Genomic DNA, 17,941 nt, shown 5'->3' on the forward strand with positions numbered 1-17,941 from the left:
AATGTTTTATTTCTCTGTAATACTAGCCACTTAGCAATTTTATGAAGTTGGCTTTCACTAGCCAGCTAGATACACTACATGGCCAAAAGAATGTTAACTCCACTTCAAATGAGTGGATTCGGCTATTTCAGCCACACCCGTTGCTGACAGGTGTATAAAATCGAGCACACAGCCATGCAATCTCCATAGACAAACACCGGCAGTAGAATGGCCCATACTGAAGAGATCAGTGTCTTTCAATGTGGCACCGTCATAGGATGCCACCTTTCCAACAAGTCAGTTTGTAAAATGTCTGCCCTGCTAGAGCTGCCCCGGTTGTGAAGTGGAAACATCTAGGAGCAACAACAGCTCAGCCACAAAGCGGTAGGCCACACAAGCTCACAGAACGGGACGTCTGTCCTAGGTTGCAGCACTCACTACCGAGTTCCAAACTGCCTCTGGAAGCAACGTCATCATGAGAAGTGTTCGTTAAGCAACATTAAGGCATTTATATACAATTTAAAATATTGCATAATTCATAACACTTTACCGAATACATTTAGTGTGTTCCCTCAGGCCACTACTCCACTATCACATATTTACAATTCAACATCCGTGTGTAGAGTGCGTATCTTATCATGTGTATGTGTGCCTATGTCAGTGTTTGTGTTTCATCACAGTCCCAGCTGTTCCATAAGGTGTATTTTTATCTGTTTTTTTAATTACATTTTACTGCTTGCATGAGTTACTTGATGTGGAATAGAGTTCCATGTAGTCATGGCTCTCTGTAGTACTGTGCGCCTCCCATAATCTGTTCTTGATTTGGGGACTGTGAAGAGATCTCTGGTGGCATGTCTTTTAGGGTATGCATGGGTAGCTACCAAGCCATTTCAGGCTATTAATCAAGTCAGAGAAGCTTGTCTAACTATCTTAGCTGGCATGCCTGCTGGCAAGGTTGCTGGACTTTAGAAAAGCAAGCAATTACTAATGACTCAAATTCCTTTCAATCTTTTACCCAGATTTTAGTGGAGATGCAGAGAAGCATATTTAGGGCTATGATACTATATACCAGTGTGGTAGTTGTACTAAACTCCTAAGGTATAAAAGGTCTTGAAGAATCAATGTGCATCGTTCATTAAAATAACAATTGAATAGTTAAAGAGGTATGCTTAGATAACCCATTCAGATAAATATATTTTTAACATAGTCATAATTATTATGGCTCTAGATTGCAGGAAAAACATTGTCAGGTGTTTGAAAAATGCTAAATGCTCCAACTCAGGGGGAGGGGGGGGGGGGGGAGCAACCCCCTTCTATAATAATGGGTGCATAACCAAAGTTCCCTCATGACCAAAGTTCCCTCTAAGCTGCGTGTGTGCAGGCTTGCAGTATCCCTGAGACTGCCACGCAGGCAGAAGAAATATGAGCCCATGGAGAGAAGCACGAGATTGAACTTCATTCAACTTTCTAGAGTTTTCCCTGTTAGTTAACACTATTAATATTTCCCTTTACTGTGGCAATGGTGATTTAATCAATGCAATATTAGCCACTTTCAATGCAACATACCAAAACAAAACGAACCATAGTAAAACAAACTATGCAAGAGATTTTGCTGTAGGCAGAACGCATCAGCGTAGGATTCTATTACATTGACTCGCATGACTCAGCCCGTACTCTAAACAGACCTTGCGGCATAACCAATCAGAGCTGCAGTAGGCCTATATGCAAATAGACAATTCGATATATGGATCTGTGCCATTTACTTTGAACTGAACTGTGTTTACAGCATGAGCGATCGTGAGTAGATGTGCTTGTTTTGAGATCAAGGCGAGAGTTGCATGTAGCCATGTGAGCACATTTTGTTAATATTCTTTGCTAGTTAGTGAGTTAGCACAGTTATAGATCATTTGTAGTCAGCAATAGGGGAGTGATTGCTTCCTACAAGAGCACAAAACGTGTACAATTCTAGACTTCTTTGAAAAGCTAGTCAGGCAAACAGCATTTTTTTTGTCTTAAAGGGGCAGTGTTGTATTTTGAGGCATGCTTGAATAAATTCTTGTTGCCAATAGGCAGAGGGTAGCATAATTTGTCTGATTCTCTGTAATAATGGTATGGGAATAATAATGCATTTTATTTTGTAAAGTGGTTTCTTGCATCAAACAATACAACAACATTTTCAGTCACCTCCTTGTCTGAAGGACAAGTGGATTAACAGGTTCATGTCAAGATCTGTATGTTTTTTTTTAAAGTCTCATGGAATGTAGGCCTACATTGAACAGCACACATTTGCTGCTACTGTAGGCTGAATGATTAAACAGCTATTTCCATGTTAATATGTTATGGGAGGCTTTTTCTTCATTGTTTTTTGATGGTAGGCCACTCTGGTAGGCCTACATTATAATCAAATAGCCACAGTAGCCTACTTGGCCACTGTTAAAACTTTAACTTAAAGCGGGTAGAGCCTCAGGGCTCATAGTAAATGTTCACAATGTTCAAGTTTTCGCTCATCAGACCTGAAATTTGCTCAGTGCTCAATTAGAGGGAACATTGTTCATGACGCCCCTGGATGTAGTAGCACATTATCCTAATAATGGTGGTTATTTCCTTCTTTCGCTGTAAGCTGACTCTAATATTCTTAATTAAACCCTTCTATAGACACAAGCCACACTGAGCTTTTATCAGAAGCTCACTGAGTTTTTATCAGAAGCTCATGACTGTCTGCTTCCCCTCCTCTCTGTCTCATGACAGAACTGCTCACAAAGCCCCGGCTGTGTGTGTGAGAGGCATCTTTATTCCAAAAGGGAGAGCACATGAAAGGCATCAAGTTGTCACCCTTATGACCTCTGCACAAGCCCCGTATTAACCTGAATAGGGGTCCTTTTTCTCTTCTGTGATGATACTTAAGTTGGGCTAACGGGCTCACTATCCTTACTTGGTAAATAGTGAATCTTGCTGTGAGACTGCTAGAAGCATAATTCCGTTTTGCCATTATTCAAAGTGATCCTCATCCAAATGCTAATGATACATTTCAAAATATCTCTGTGAACTGAACTGTAGTTCAGCTAAATGCCACCACTGCATTTTTATTAGCCTCCCACTACACTACACTATTGACAAAGCAGTGCATTAGAAGGTGTAGTGTGCTCGCCATCTAGTGTTGCCAATGAGGAACTCATTGTCATCCTTTAGAAATGCCAGTGGCCATTTTGAGCACAATACTACCATATGCTTGATCAATTCAAATGACAAAAACAAGCAAATGAGCAAATACATATAATCTAATGATACAAATAACATATAAGAAACACCTCATCACTTGTTGTTTTGACTATTAAAATATAGGCTATGTTGCCTACTCATAGAATTGTCCGTGCTAAATTATGTTATGACACTTTAAAATGCCCTTTAATCTGCCGTTCATAAATTATATACATGAACATGTGTGAAATTTCTAGGGCTCATAATTAACCAATGGTAAATAAGTCAAATTGTTACTCATTCTGACATTGGTTATTACCATGTTATGTTATCACCCAGTTGTTGTGAGAAATGAAAGCTTGTGTGACCAGTGATATTCATGGTGATAGTGAGCAGTGACAAGTGATGATGACATTATTGAGCGTAGGTATATATTACCGAGCAGTAAAGAATAGATGATTGATCATAGATAATCAATATTTCACACACAATATGTGTATTAAGAGGAAATGTATAGGACAATTATAGACTATTGTAAATCACATTCAACAATTCCCTTTGATGACTACAGTGACAAGTGCTCAAAGTAATCCAAGCCTTAAATTATCCTTAATTACTTAGGCCTAATAGGCTAACTTTGTATAGTGTCCAAAACCTGAAAATAGGCTTATCTGGCAAGGGGACCACAAAGACTGCACAAAGTAACTCTAAATAAACAATCACAATGTTTATTATACATATTGTATATGGCAGCCTAGGCTATATAATGAAAATGTGTAGTAATATTAAGAAATTAGATAATTTATGATTACATTATGATTATAGTTTTATTTTAGCTGGAAGGAAATAAAAATACTTACTATAGCAAGAAAACTATTTATTGTGCAATTTACTGAATGGCAAAAAAAAAAAAAGTGAATAACACGTGTGAGCGCAGCTTCCACTGGCCCTTCTAAAACTTTCTCCAGGACTCCAAACTTGCAGCACCCTTCTTTGGAAGGTACCAATTAATGAGGTATGTAAACTTCCACTAATTGCCCACTTAAACTCCAGCGACTATCATCGTCGGCAGATTTTTAACTGGCTTTTATCACAATTGAGTTAATTCTTCAGTAAACACAGCTTGCCTTGTCATAACGGTTTAGAGGTAATTTCTTCGGATGTTAAGGTGTTCCCGCCGCCGTTGACCCGGTCCCCCCCTATCTCCCTCCCACTCTATCTCTCGGTGTTTTATGTCTGCGTCACAACAAGTCGGTCGAGAAAGAGGCAGGGATGATGGCGTCTCTCGCGGGTTGATTCGCGTGCTGCTCTGACAAACACGCTTAATAGCATCAATAGGTGGAGAAAAGAGAGCAAAGGCACGGGAACATGACGAAACGACGTCGCGGAGGACAGACAAACCATACAGACCGAGAGAAAGACGGACGTACCGACGGTGTCTCACTGACGACTTGACAGACATACGCGCTTGGCACAGACACATACATGCACATCCACTTTGGCACACACGTAGGCTTCACATCCAACCGGGCAGTAATTGAGACGAGAGGAAAACAGAAGAGATAAAATATTTCATGTCAAGCCGGCACAGGAATCGCTGTGACCCCAACGGAGAGGAGTTCGACTTGACAGGTAGCAATGGCTCTCTGTTGATCCAACAACACTGTCTATGTTAATTTTTATTGATTTGAAAATGCTATTATGTATCATGTGTCTCTTTGACTTGAGTGCCTGCACTGGAACAACCGCTGGATGTGCAGAGATTATGTCCATAGGCTACAGCGATTCCTTTCTATTCAAGTTTGTCGTTTTAGATTTTCAAAGAGGATACAACACAGAAGTGCATGAGAAAGCAAAGTATAGAGGCGTACAGTGGTGTTACAATCAAACTACAGTGCAGTCATCATGCAGTGGTGAATGCATTTTCTCACATGTGTTGTGTCATAATGGTTTGTCCTGCTCCATGCATGGGCATTTACACTCATCATTTAATCTGCTGGATTTTGACTGTGGCTATGCTGGGTTTGTGAGAATGTAACCCCGTATCCACTCCAGCCCAGTGCCTATGGAATGATAAGGCCATAAACCTCGGCAATGGCAGCAAAGTATTCAGTGAATAAATTGGATTTCCATTTCACATGAGCCCCCTCCTCTTCCTCTCCCCTTCTCTCTCTATCTCTCTCACTTCTCTTCAGGATGGGGGGAGTAAGTGAAGGGGATGATGTGTTAGCTCGATGGAGTGATGGACTACTGTACCTCGGCAATGTGAAGAGAGTAAGTGTGTGTGTGTGCGTATGTGCATGCGTGCGTGTGCACATTTGGAAAGTATTCAATTTAGGTTTGAGTGAACAATTCCACTCTGTTTCCATCACTCTCCTCAGGTAGATGGAGTCAAGCAATGTTGTCTGGTGAGATTTGAGGACAACTCGGAATTCTGGGTCCTAAGAAAAGACATTCACTCTTGTAAGACTTACAACTTACTCTTGTTTTCCTCAGTTAACACAAAACTTTTAACAGAGGGTTTTTCTGCACTGTGGAATTACTTTTTAATCAAAGAAATATCCCCTAAAATGTTGATACAAATATTTTACACATATCTACCCTTTCTATAGCTAGGGGGCTAATTGAGGATGCTCCAACTATTATCATATTTGAATCATCTTTACTTTTACCCTACCTTGATTCACCTCAGGGAGATTAAAGAAATTCATAAAATATTTTTAGATTTTTCTCTCAGCTTTGAAAAGTTTGTTCTTAATTTGATGCTCTCTCTCCATTCCGATCCATTGTAGTTCAAAAGAATGTTGCGCAATTAAGGTCTCTAGTCAAGGTTGAAATACAACATTCCCTGGAAATGTTGGCAATTCTGATGGGGTACTTTTAGGTGTAATTGGTGTATTTATGAATTTATTAGTGTAATGACTCCATAGGGAAATGGCGCCCCCACGTAGTTAGTGTAAAGTGAAGGGAAGCACAGCCAAATATCCACATGTCAAAAGGAGTGAAATCTGAAAGGGTGCAGGAGACATTGAAATCAATGAAGTGGCAAGGAAATGAATCAATATACATAAATTAACACTTTTGTGTGATCTCTCTCTCTCTTTCTCCCCCTCTCTGTTACTCACTCCTTTTCTCTGTTGCTTAAGTCTCAGTTGGAGTGGAAGAAGTTTGCTGTATCTGTGATGCCCCGCCTCTTAAAGAACCTCTCATCAATTGTCTTAAATGTCGTCACGGTAAGAAAACACAGCATGTTATGTACTCTTCATAGAGGTATTTTCAAATAATAACTTATGACGGATAGGCACAACTATTTTAAATAAAGTAAAAAACAACGGCATCTATTTTTTTCTTCAGGTTTTCTACCAGATAATATACACTGAGTGTACAAAACATTAGGAACACCTTCCTAATATTGAGTTGCAACCCTTTTGCCCTCAGAATAGCCTCAGTTGTCGGGGGAAATGGACTCTACAAGGTGTCGAAAGCATCCCACATAGATGCTGGCCTATGTAGACTCCAATACTTCCCAGAGTTGTGTCAAGTTGGCTGGATGTCCTTTGGGGGGTGGACCATTCTTGATACACTCAGGAAACTGTTGAGCGTGAAAACCCAGCAGCGCTGCAATTCCTAATGTTTTGTACACTCAGTGTATAATATTTAATGAAAAGAGACAGGGAAAAGCCCTCCATCAGTAACATATCCTTAGTATGTGAATTACAGTAAACACTCTCCATTCCATCAAAGGTTATCATCCTGAGTGCCACACTCCATCCATTGAGCCGGAAGCTGACAGCAATTCTTGGATATGTCGGCAATGTGTCTTTGCAGTGGCGACCAAGGTTAGACTGCTAATCTTTGTTTCACACGCTGCCTCTTGGCTCAGGGAAAATATCCAGTTCAGACTTGTCTTTTTTTTAAATCTATCCAGAGGATTTCAATACCAGTGTTATGTTAAACAATGTTGTCAATGGATATATCTGAAGGAAACCACAGAAATGTTACAACTCTGTATTATTCACCATAGGGATTAGATACTCTAAGTTGTGCCTGGACATCTGACCAGTTCGTCAATGCAGATTTTTTCAAGATTATACTGTATTATAGTCATTATGGTCAGTAATTCATGTATGCTCCAATTCTGTAGTGTAGGTGTTAGATGAGGGAGCACTGTGGTTAAGGGCTAATTGCTCATCGGTCAATCTCATTGACCTGACTTTTCTTAAGATATTATCTCACTCAGCTGACCTACAATAAAATGAGATGAATTGCTTTTTCTGGATAGTTCCCATCCAATGTCATCTATCTTGAATGTACTGACATGACCGTGAGTGGAGAGGTCGCTGTAGTGAATCGATTTGTCAAAATTGTCTTTCAGAGAGGGGGAGCCATCAAACGAGGACGGTTTGCCCGGCTCATGCAAATCATGAAACTTCGGCTGCCCTATCAGCTGTCATCTTTAGACTGGGACCCACAGCATCTGACCAATCAGCAGCAGTGTTACTGCTACTGTGCCGGACCTGGAGAGTGAGTGACAATTTATCGCTTCTAACAGATGCCCTCAGTAGATAAATTATGTTATACAACGGGTGGGTCTAATCATGAATGCTGATTGGTTAAAACCGCATTCCAGATGGTGTCTATTCTACAAGTTACCACCGGCTAAGTCTATGATGTTAAAATGCCTATTTACTCTGTTCCATCTGACTGCGCAATCCACTGATCTCCACTATAAAAAGCATCTAGACATTCTCACATTTCTTTTCGATTAACATTTCGTTTTTAACAGCGGAGATTTGTATGAACCTTGGTATCTGTCTCTCTGACATTTGCAACATTCTTTCAACATTCAAATTCTATCTCCAGCTGTCCTATCTCCAGCTGTCCCATAGTAACAAACGTGTTGGGAGTCGGGATGAGACAGACATGCAGGCAGCTTTTCTCAGCCAGTTGAAATTATGAATCAGCATAATTTTTATACATTTACATTTAAGTCATTTAGCAGACGCTCTTATCCAGAGCGACTTACAAGTACATACATTCATACTTTTTTTGTACTGGCCCCCCGTGGGAATCGAACCCACAACCCTGGCGTTGCAAGCGCCATGCTCTACCAACTGAGCCACACGGGGCCTATATAGATATATATACAAATAACTATCAATAGAAAACAGGTCAAACGAAACAAAGTGCAGCTAGTTTGCAGTCTTTCCATCTTCAGTTTGAAGTGATTGTGTTAGCTGTGGTGTTGGCCAGCTCCTACGAACAGCAGTGTCCTAAAGAGAAAGCACATTTTTTATGCCAGGCGAAATCGCGCATCATTAGCTCATTGTTATGGATGTATCCAAATAAATGTCACTAGAAAACAGCTTAAACAAATGCAAATGCAGCTACTTTGCTCTTGTTCTGGCTGCACTGTTTGACATGACTGTAAGTTAGCCGTAGTTGGCTAGCTAGCAAGCAAGAATAACAATGTTGCAAGTCAGTATTTCAATGGAACATTGAGAACATCCATAGATACAGAACAAAAAGACTGAACGACTGGGTCGCTTCTCTGGCAACCAAACCGATAGAACGAACGACCAGCCAGCTTGGGTATCAACCCTACATTTGTGTCGGGACTATATCTTGTGGAAGGATGAAATAGTATGAATAAATTAATCAAAATAACGTTTATAATGAAAATATGTCAATCATTATTTGAATATGTTGTTAACCCGTTGTATTAAAGTGATAATGCCCTCAAAGCCAGTGTTTGGAGGATATATTGGCATGGTTTGCCGGCCCTCGACTTCGTCTTGGTTCTAACAATACCCATACAAACACTGTTTCTCGGGCATTATCACTTAATAATAACATTTTATAACTAGTGTTTAGCACATGTATTGGTCAATAAGCTTTACTATTCATTTTCCTTACCAACAAAAACAAATAGAATATTCATGTCGGAACCCTGTATGTCCTTTTCACCATTATACAGCTCTACTGTCAAGACATAATGTGTTTTTCAGTTGAGTATTGCAGCCTCTTGAAAAATACATAATATACTGTACTCTCGTCAGGTGGCCACCAGATGTTAGCTATGTTTAGGCCATTGGGGAGTGTGGTTAATGTTTTTATTTATCAACTGCAGGTGGAACTTGAAAATGTTGCAGTGTGGAAGTTGTGGTCAGTGGTTTCATGAAGCTTGCACACAGTGTCTGACCAAGCCGTTGTTATATGGAGACAGGTGAGACCGAGTATTGTTATCTATAACCTTGTACTGCTTCTTTGCAGTGCCATTGTCAAACCATAACAGAGAGGTTATAAAACTGGCAGTGGTAGGGCTAATGCTGTTAGTGTTTATTGCTAATAGCAGTGCAGTTGTTATTCTGCCTCTCTGGTGTCCAATGTAATGTGGTAGAGGTAAAAATGAATTCAAATTAGTCCAGTCCACTACACCATTATTGTCACATTAACCATCTGTATTATCCTACTGGTTTAATGTCCATGATATATTATACTACTCTTTGTTTCTGCATAGAAAAATAATGTTTGAGATTGATGGTGAGGTAGAATGTGGTGGGTTGTTATATCTGCTAAACAAGTGATGGAAACTGGGAAGAATTTGCCGACAGTAGCAACCATGTGCTATGTTATGTTTCCATTGACTTTTATATCTGGTCAATCACAGACAAAAATAGAATCATCTGTGTTTCCTTTTTTTTCTGAAAGGTTTTATGAGTTCCAGTGCTCAGTCTGTGCAAACGGACCAGAGACAATTCAACGGCTACCCATGAGCTGGTAAAGCTATACAGTATCTGCTAAGAGAAGATTACATCATTTAAACTGCAGGGATTATCACACTGAAACACTCTTGAAAACAAGTTTCTTATGACAGGTTTATTGAGTCGTGTGGGTTACAATATGTTAATTCCTCTTACTCAATAATGTAATGAAAAGCTTTGTGATGTGATAAATTCTGAACTAACTTTTTCCTGGTGTGTTTGTTGTAAATACAGGGTAGATTTGGCCCATTTGGTGCTCTACCACCTCTCCTTGTGCTGCAAGAGAAAATACTTTGATTTCGACCATGAAATCATGTCGTTTGCCAATGAGAATTGGGACTCTTTGCTTCTAGGCTCGGTATAAACATTTCCTCACTTACGTGCTATGATGAAATGATGTGAAAGTGTTAGCTAGCGTAATTCTTAGCAGTCATGTGGTAATTATGTGCTTTGATTTCATTAGCTACTTGTCGTTGTTATTTAGCACATTTTAAATGGTAAATATCACTTGTATTTTATGTGGCTCTCAGGTACTACAGTTGCATTTAAATCAGTCATACACTTTTTCCATTAACTGTTCACAAATCACATTAATAACTAACTACGTTATCCATGGAAATGTTTACCTTTCACCAATGAATGTCAATGTGTCTCTAAATGTGTTAACATTTGTTTCAGGCTACCATCCACAGTGTTAATCAAGCTCTTGATTTTCATTCCTCCCTGTCCCCCAGCTCTCTGACACACCAAGGCAAGATCGCTGTCACAATCTGCTCAACGCTTTGAACTCCAACAAAGACAGGTGAGAGTCTGCATATGATGCGAAGAATAAATAGAAGCCACAGCTATGCTTGACCAAATTTATGATAGCGTTGCTTCTGGAATTGTACATAAGGGTAAAGAAAATACAGTTAGTTAATTGTTTCTTAACTCTTTGATATTATCAATAGAGAACGATAAGAAAACAGACAATAATGATAACTTGTTTTAAAAAGAATGGTGACCTGACTTTACAAAGTTGTTGTCTACAAGTTTCAAAGTTGTCTTTTTCTCTGTGATGTCATCCAGGTTTGTCTCTGGTAAAGAGATCAAGAAGAAGAAGTGTCTTTTTGGGCTCCAGGTCCGAGCTCCGCCTCCCCTGACCTCTGATTCGTCCCCCCTCATCACTGACCCGCCCATCAACATCACCCAAAGGAGAAGGTCAGAGTAAGGACAACTTCTGTGATTTATTATTCTCTCATCATCACAAACACAAGCCTCAGGACCCAACTCTTTATATGGATACATTCATTCTAGTAATTAATTACACATTTACAAATGTGAAAAAGAGAAACACCTTGTACACGGTGGTCCTTCCAGCTGGATAGGAACAACTGATACTAATTAAACAGGCACCTGTGTGCCTCATTAAATAATTTAAGGGAAGAACTCACTTATTTCACTCTGGTGAATATGTTTATAACTAATATTTTTATCAATAAATACATCGTCTGTAGTGTGTGTGCATATGTGCGTGTGCACATTCGCATGTGGACATTGATTCTCTCGCTAAACATTCTCAACACCATCTTCTCTTTTATTCTCTATAGGCTTAAAATAAAAAACACCACATTTATACCCTGACATATAGTACCAGTCAAAAGTTCGGACACACTTACTCATTCTAGGGTTTTTCTTTATTTTTACTATTTTCTACATTGTGAAATAATATGGAAGACATAAAAACTATGAAATAACCCACATGGAATCATGTAGTAACCAAAAAAGTGTTAGACAAATCTAAATATATTTGAGATTTGAGATTCTTCAAAGTAGCCTTTGCCTTGATGACAGCTTTGCACACTCTTGGCATTCTCTCAACCAGCTTCACCTGGAATGCTTTTCCAACAACCTTGAAGGTGTTCCCACATATGCTGAGCACTTGTTGGCTGCTTTTCCTTCACTCTGCGGTCCAACTCAACCCAAACCATCTCAATTGGGTTGAGGTCGGGTGATTGTGGAGGCCAGGTCATTTGATGCAGCACTCCATCACTCTCCTTCTTGGTCAAATAGCCCTTACACAGCCTAGAGGTGTGTTGGGTCATTGTCCTGTTGAAAAACAAATGAAAGTCCCACTAAGCGCAAACCAGATGGGATGGCATATCGCTGCAGAATGCTGTGGTGGCCATGCTGGTTAAGTGGGCCTTGAATTCTAAATAAATCACTGACAGTGTCACCAGAAAAGCACCCCCACACCATAACACCTCCTCCTCCATGCTTCACAGTGGGAACTACACATGCAAGGATCATCCATTCACCTACTCTGCATCTCAAAGACATGGCGGTTGGAACCAAAAATCTCAAATTTGGACTCATCAGACCAAAGGACAGATATTCACCGGTCTAATGTCCATTGCTTGTGTTTCTTGGTCCAAGCAATTCTCATCTTCTTATTGGTGTCCTTTAGTAGTGATTTCTTTGCAGCAATTTGACCATGAAGGCCAGGTTCACACAGTCTCCTCTGAACAGTTGATGTTGAGATGTGTCTCTTACTTGAACTCTGTGGAGCATTTATTTGGGCTGCAATCTGAGGTGCAGTTAACTCTAATGAACTTATCCTCTGCAGCAGAGGTAACTCTGGGTCTTCCTTTCCTGTGGCGGTCCTCATGAGAGCCAGTTTCATCATAGCGCTTGATGGTTTTTGCGACTGCACTTGAAGAAACTTTAAAAGTTTTTGAAATGTTCCGTATTGACTGACCTTCATGTCGTGTTTCTTTGCTTATTTGAGCTGTTCTTCCCATAATATGTACTTAGTCTTTTACCAAATAGGGCTATCTTCTGTATACCACCTCTACCTTGTCACAACACAACTGATTGGCTCAAACACATTAAGAGGGAAAGAAATTCCAAAAATGTACTTTTAGCAAGGCACACCTGTTAATTGAAATACATTCCAGGTGACTACCTCATGAAGCTGGTTGAGAGAATGCCAAGAGTGTGTAAAGCTGTCATCAAGGCAAAGGGTGGCTACTTTGAAGAATCTCAAACATAAAATATATTTTGATTTGTTTAACACTTTTTTGGTGACTACATGATTCCATATGTGTTATTTCATAGTTTTGATTTCTTCACTATTATTCTACAATATAGAAAATAGTAAAAATAAAGAAAATCCCTGGAATGAGTAGGTGTGTCCAAACTTTTGACTCGTACTGTAGTTTTCTAAGTAAAAACATTGCACCACTCCTCAAGTTATTGACTGTGTCTCTGTGTTGTTGTGTGGAGCAGCCCATTGTCACTGCCCTGCCAGAGGAGAGCGGTGGGGCCAGAGTCACGCAAATCAAAGCGGCGCATCATGGAGACACAGGTCAGTGCTTCTGTCTCGAACCAGGCATCAAGGGAGAGATCAGCCATCAGCCGCCCCCTCACTGCATAGCAAAGAGCTGCCTGACATTGGAATGACTTGTCAGTCACAGTCAGTCAGTGGGTGGAGAAAAGGTTCTCCTTATAGCCAGTGTTGTCTGTTTACATGTTCTTCAAAGCCCAGCCTACACTATTGAGTTGAAGCTGGTTTACCGTTTATGACTCGATCGAATATGACAACATGTTATGGTCACAGGTTTAGAAATATATATTTTAATATGAATAGAAAATACACATCCTTTTATACTACTGCTCAGGCTGCCTCCCTTATCCCGAGACAATAAATGTTATAGATCGGTCGTATTTCAGCGGGCAGCACTTCCAGCAGACTGTTGTATCCTGAGCGGACATGAATCATCTGCCATCTTGGGGCAGGTTGGTTATCCCAGGGAAAGTGAGAGGGGAAGGTACGCTGATATGCGGCATCTGGGAGCTCTTCCAAGTGCACTTTGCAGTCGATTACAGTTTGGCCAGGTGGCGCTGGCACTTTGACAGTGCAGCATTGACAGAGCACCTCGAATTTAAAGGGACAGCGCGCTATTAAGGGGAGGGGATAATGCTAGTATACCACTGCTGTATTTACTGTATATGTTGTGGGTCACAGTCCAGCATTGGAGGTTGACAGAGCTGAGGGTGTGCTGAGAACTGAGGAAGCAAAGGATATAGTACTGATGCTTTTGTTGTTATGGTAGCAAGCTCACACTGTAAGAAATGCTACCTCAGTCTCCACAATATGAATCTACTTATCGTAGGCAATGGAGGTGACAGATACTTTTGTATATATATAGTGTGTATGTGGACACGGCTATTTCAGCCACACCTGTTGCTGAACATCACACAGCCATGAAATCTCTATAGACAAACATTGACAGTGGAATAGCCTTGCTTAAGAGCTCAGTCACTTTCAACGTGGCACCGTCACAGGATGCCACCTTTCCAACAAGTCAGTTTGTCAAATTTCTGCCCTACTAGAGCAGCCCTGGTCAACTGTAAGTGCTGTTACTGTGAAGTGGAAACATCTAGGAGCAACACCGGCTCAGCCGCGAAGTGGTAGGCCACACAAGCTCACAGAACGGGACCTCTGAGTGCTGAAGTTTGTAGCACGTAAAAATCGTCTGTCCTCGGTTGCAACACTCACTACCGAGTTCCAAACTGCCTCTGGAAGCAGTGTTGGCACAAGAACTGTTCGTCAGGAGCTTCATGAAATGGGTTTCCATGGCTGAGCAGATCACCATTCGCAATGCCAAGTGTCCGATGGAGTGTTACAAAGCTTGCCGCCATTTGACTCTAGAGCAGTGGAAAGGCGTTCTCTGGGGTGATGAATCGCGCTTCACCATCTGGCTGTCTGATGGACGAATCTGGGTTTGGCAGATGCCAGGAGAACGCTACCTGCCCAAATGCATAATGACAGCTGTAAAGTTTGGCGGAGGAGGAATAATGGTCTGGGACCGTTTTCATGGTTCAAGCCACTTTTTTCCAGTGAAGGGAAATCTTAACGCGCATACGATGACATTCTAGACCAGGGGTGTCAAACATACGGCCCGCGGGCCGGAACCGGCCCCCAAGGAGGTTCGATCAGGCCCGCAGGATAATTTGAAAGTGGAAAAAATGCATAAAAGACATGGAATTAATATTTTTAATTCGCTGCAATTCATGGATTATCCGCTAAGGGGCGCACTCTTTCCATCAGAGTAGAAGACAAGCCGCATCACTGAGACAGACTGAAAACAGCAGACGGTATCAATGCGCCATCTGCTGCTTGTTACGACGTTGTTAATACCTTGGTCTCTACCTCTCCGCTACACCCTCATTAGCCAAAATGTCGTTATCCAAACGGAGAAAAGTAGATAAGGAGTGTAGAATTTTCAAAGAAAAATGGACCACGTCCTATTTATTTACAGAGATGCACGGAAAACCTTCGTGCTTGGTGTGTTTGCAACAAGTTTCGGTATTGAAGGAATATAATATTCGACGCCACTACGAGACTCATCACAGCGAAAAATATGACGGCTTGCAAGGACAACTGAGAAGAGATAAGATTAACGAATTGCTGGCGGGTCTGAGGAAACAGCAGTCAACTTTCATCCATTTTCAGTATGTATTGTATGTGTATGTATGTTTCATGTATGAAGTTTACAGATTTACAGGACAGGCGAACACTTTCTTCATTACACATTTAAAATCACTCTCCTTAGTTTGTAAGGTGTACGCAGGGATTACATTTAGATTTTATATGCGTATGTGTAAGTGGTTTAAAAATTCCTTTCTTTAAAAGTCTCATTTAATCTTAAAGTGCATTACTATATTTTTCAGTACCAATTAAAGTTTTGTGCCTTTGTACAATCAGTGGGATCAGTTGCAATGCATATTTGTGAATGATAAAAGTAAATTGCACATTTGTCTAAGGAAATATGAGGTGTTTCATGAAATGTTTTGTAAAAGGATAGTTCATTAAATTTCAATATTTTCCTAATGTTCTTGTGCTTTTTTACACCAAAACAAAGGAAAGACATGATATTTTGGTTATTTATAGCAGAGTATGGTATAATTTTAATGGTCCGGCCCACTTGACATCTCCCTAGGCCGTATGTGGCCCACGATGCGAAATGAGTTTGACACCCCTGTTCTAGACTATTCTGTGCTTCCAACTTTGTGGCAACAGTTTGGGCAAGGCCCTTTCCTGTTTCAGCATGGGCAATGCCCCCATGCACAAAGCGAGGTCCATACAGAAATGGTTTGTCGAGATCGGTGTGGAAGAACTTGACTGGCCTGCACAGAGCCAGGCCTAATCGCCCAACATCATTGCCTGACCTCCCTAATGCAAGTCCCCGTAGCAATGTTCCAACATCTAGTGGAAAGTCTTCCCAGAAGAGTGGAGGCTGTTATAGCAGCAAAGGGAGGACCAACTCCATATTAATGCCCATGATTTTGGACTGAGATGTTCGACAAGGATCATGGATCATGCTATGCCTTGATGAGACATAGTAAGTGATGATAATTAAGTGAATCGTGATACAATAGCAATATCATACTGTAAATAATTTCAAAGTTACTGCAGCAGTGTGTTCACGGCATACAATACAAGTGTGGGATGTGGAATTGTAATGCAGGTTTAAAGCTGTCACGTGAAAATATATATTTCCTTTTGGAAAGACTAGCCCTTTGTACTAACAAAGTTCCAGCGTCCGGCATTTTTAAAAGTGAAATGCAATTAAAATTTTTAAATGATATGTATCAAATGATACAGTATGTTAACAGACCTTGGTTTTTATTTAGATGTATTCACAAGCAGTATGGATTCTTCTATAAAGATAACATGAAAGGGCATGAACTGAAGTATCATGTCTAATGTGTGTTTGGATCCACTGATTTGGCGTCAGAACACTAGCTAATCAGTGTTTCTCCTGTGTCCAGCCTTGTCCGCCCCCGGTCCCAGCCACCCCAATAGATCTGGTGCCATGTTGCCATGGCTACGTAGGTGGAACTAACCTCTACAACTCCAGGAAGGAGGAGGAGCTGAATTTGGGGTTGGTACTGTTATTGTATTGGTTACACTTTAGATACTGTATAACAAGTAATAATGCATTGTACTGTATTTACAGACTGTTACCGTTTTTTTTTTACATTACATCCTCATTGATTTAGGCTACCCTTCTCAAATCAAATTATTGGTCACATACACGTGTTTAGCAGATGTTATTGCGGGTGTAGCGAAATGCTTGTATTAGACAGTATGTCAGTGGAAATCCATGCATTGTTGCTTTTTGTCCGTTTTTAAAAACATGTTTAGATCCTTGCTCTTTCCACAGCTCTCCACCTAAGAGGATGTTTGCCCTGTATCACCCCACCTATAACGGAGCCCCAGCCATCTCCAGAACCCTGCATCACTATAGGTCAGTATTAACCACAGCTCCTCCTGCTCTCTGGGGACTACCCTCAATCTAGACATATAGAGAGGAAACCATAGCTGTGCCTGGATGTCAATAGCAAAAAGTATGAATCGTGAAATATTAATATCTCTCTCTCTCTCTCTCTCTCTCTCTCTCTCTCTCTCTCTTCAGTGCGGAAGACCCTTGTCGAGTGCCGCCCCCCTGCCTCCCCTTCTCCCTGTCATCCTCCCACCATCACAACCACAACCACCACCAGCAGCACCACCAGCACCAGCCTGGCCAGAAGTTGGATCCCTGCCCCTCCCTCATGCTGCGTGACGTCCCTTCCTATCCGGGCGGCGTGGGGGGAGGGGGTGGGGGGGATGGGTCAGCTGCCAGGGGCTGGGGGGGCGGGGACGGGGTGAGGATTTTGGCGAGGCGAGTAACGCCAGACGGGAAGGTCCAGTACCTCGTGGAGTGGGGGAACATGAGTGTGTACTGAGAGAAAATGAGAGAGAGATGGGGGGGTGGAGGGAGGATCAACACACCAGAGTGCTTGGCAGCAAAGAGGGGATATTGGGGAGAGAGAAAGAAATAATGACTGTCGTGGAGGTGCCACATCAGAAATGTGTGGCAACTTCAAGTACAAGCAAAACAAAAACCCCACACAAGGCAAATCCAGGTTGCTCAAACGATATCGCCTCCATTCTATATCATCACACTACGTGT

General features: G+C 41.2%; 1 protein-coding gene across 1 annotated transcript; it reads left to right on the forward strand.

The window, feature by feature from the left end:
- The first annotated feature begins 4,460 nt into the window (after nt 1–4,460).
- On the forward strand, nt 4,461–17,714 carry LOC120047157 (PHD finger protein 1-like). Its single transcript, XM_038992691.1, has 15 exons — nt 4,461–4,809; nt 5,373–5,451; nt 5,559–5,640; nt 6,324–6,410; nt 6,922–7,016; nt 7,553–7,701; nt 9,308–9,403; nt 9,889–9,957; nt 10,176–10,299; nt 10,676–10,743; nt 11,010–11,141; nt 13,209–13,287; nt 16,758–16,870; nt 17,153–17,236; nt 17,405–17,714. Exons 2-15 carry the CDS (start codon nt 5,374–5,376, stop codon nt 17,712–17,714), a joined length of 1,566 nt encoding a protein of 521 aa, XP_038848619.1. The 5' UTR covers nt 4,461–4,809; nt 5,373.
- The last annotated feature ends 227 nt before the right edge of the window (nt 17,715–17,941 follow it).

The sequence above is a fragment of the Salvelinus namaycush genome, chromosome 5 (genome assembly GCF_016432855.1).
Source record: "Salvelinus namaycush isolate Seneca chromosome 5, SaNama_1.0, whole genome shotgun sequence".
Taxonomy (NCBI): Eukaryota; Metazoa; Chordata; class Actinopteri; order Salmoniformes; family Salmonidae; genus Salvelinus; species Salvelinus namaycush.

Excerpts from the sequence above, each read along its gene's own strand:
- LOC120047157 (XM_038992691.1), top strand. The coding sequence starts at position 5,374 with ATGGGGGGAGTAAGTGAAGGGGATGATGTGTTAGCTCGATGGAGTGAT. Across the intron at positions 6,411-6,921 it reads TTGTCTTAAATGTCGTCACG|GTTATCATCCTGAGTGCCAC; the intron begins GTAAGAAAACAC and ends ATTCCATCAAAG. Across the intron at positions 10,744-11,009 it reads TTGAACTCCAACAAAGACAG|GTTTGTCTCTGGTAAAGAGA; the intron begins GTGAGAGTCTGC and ends GATGTCATCCAG.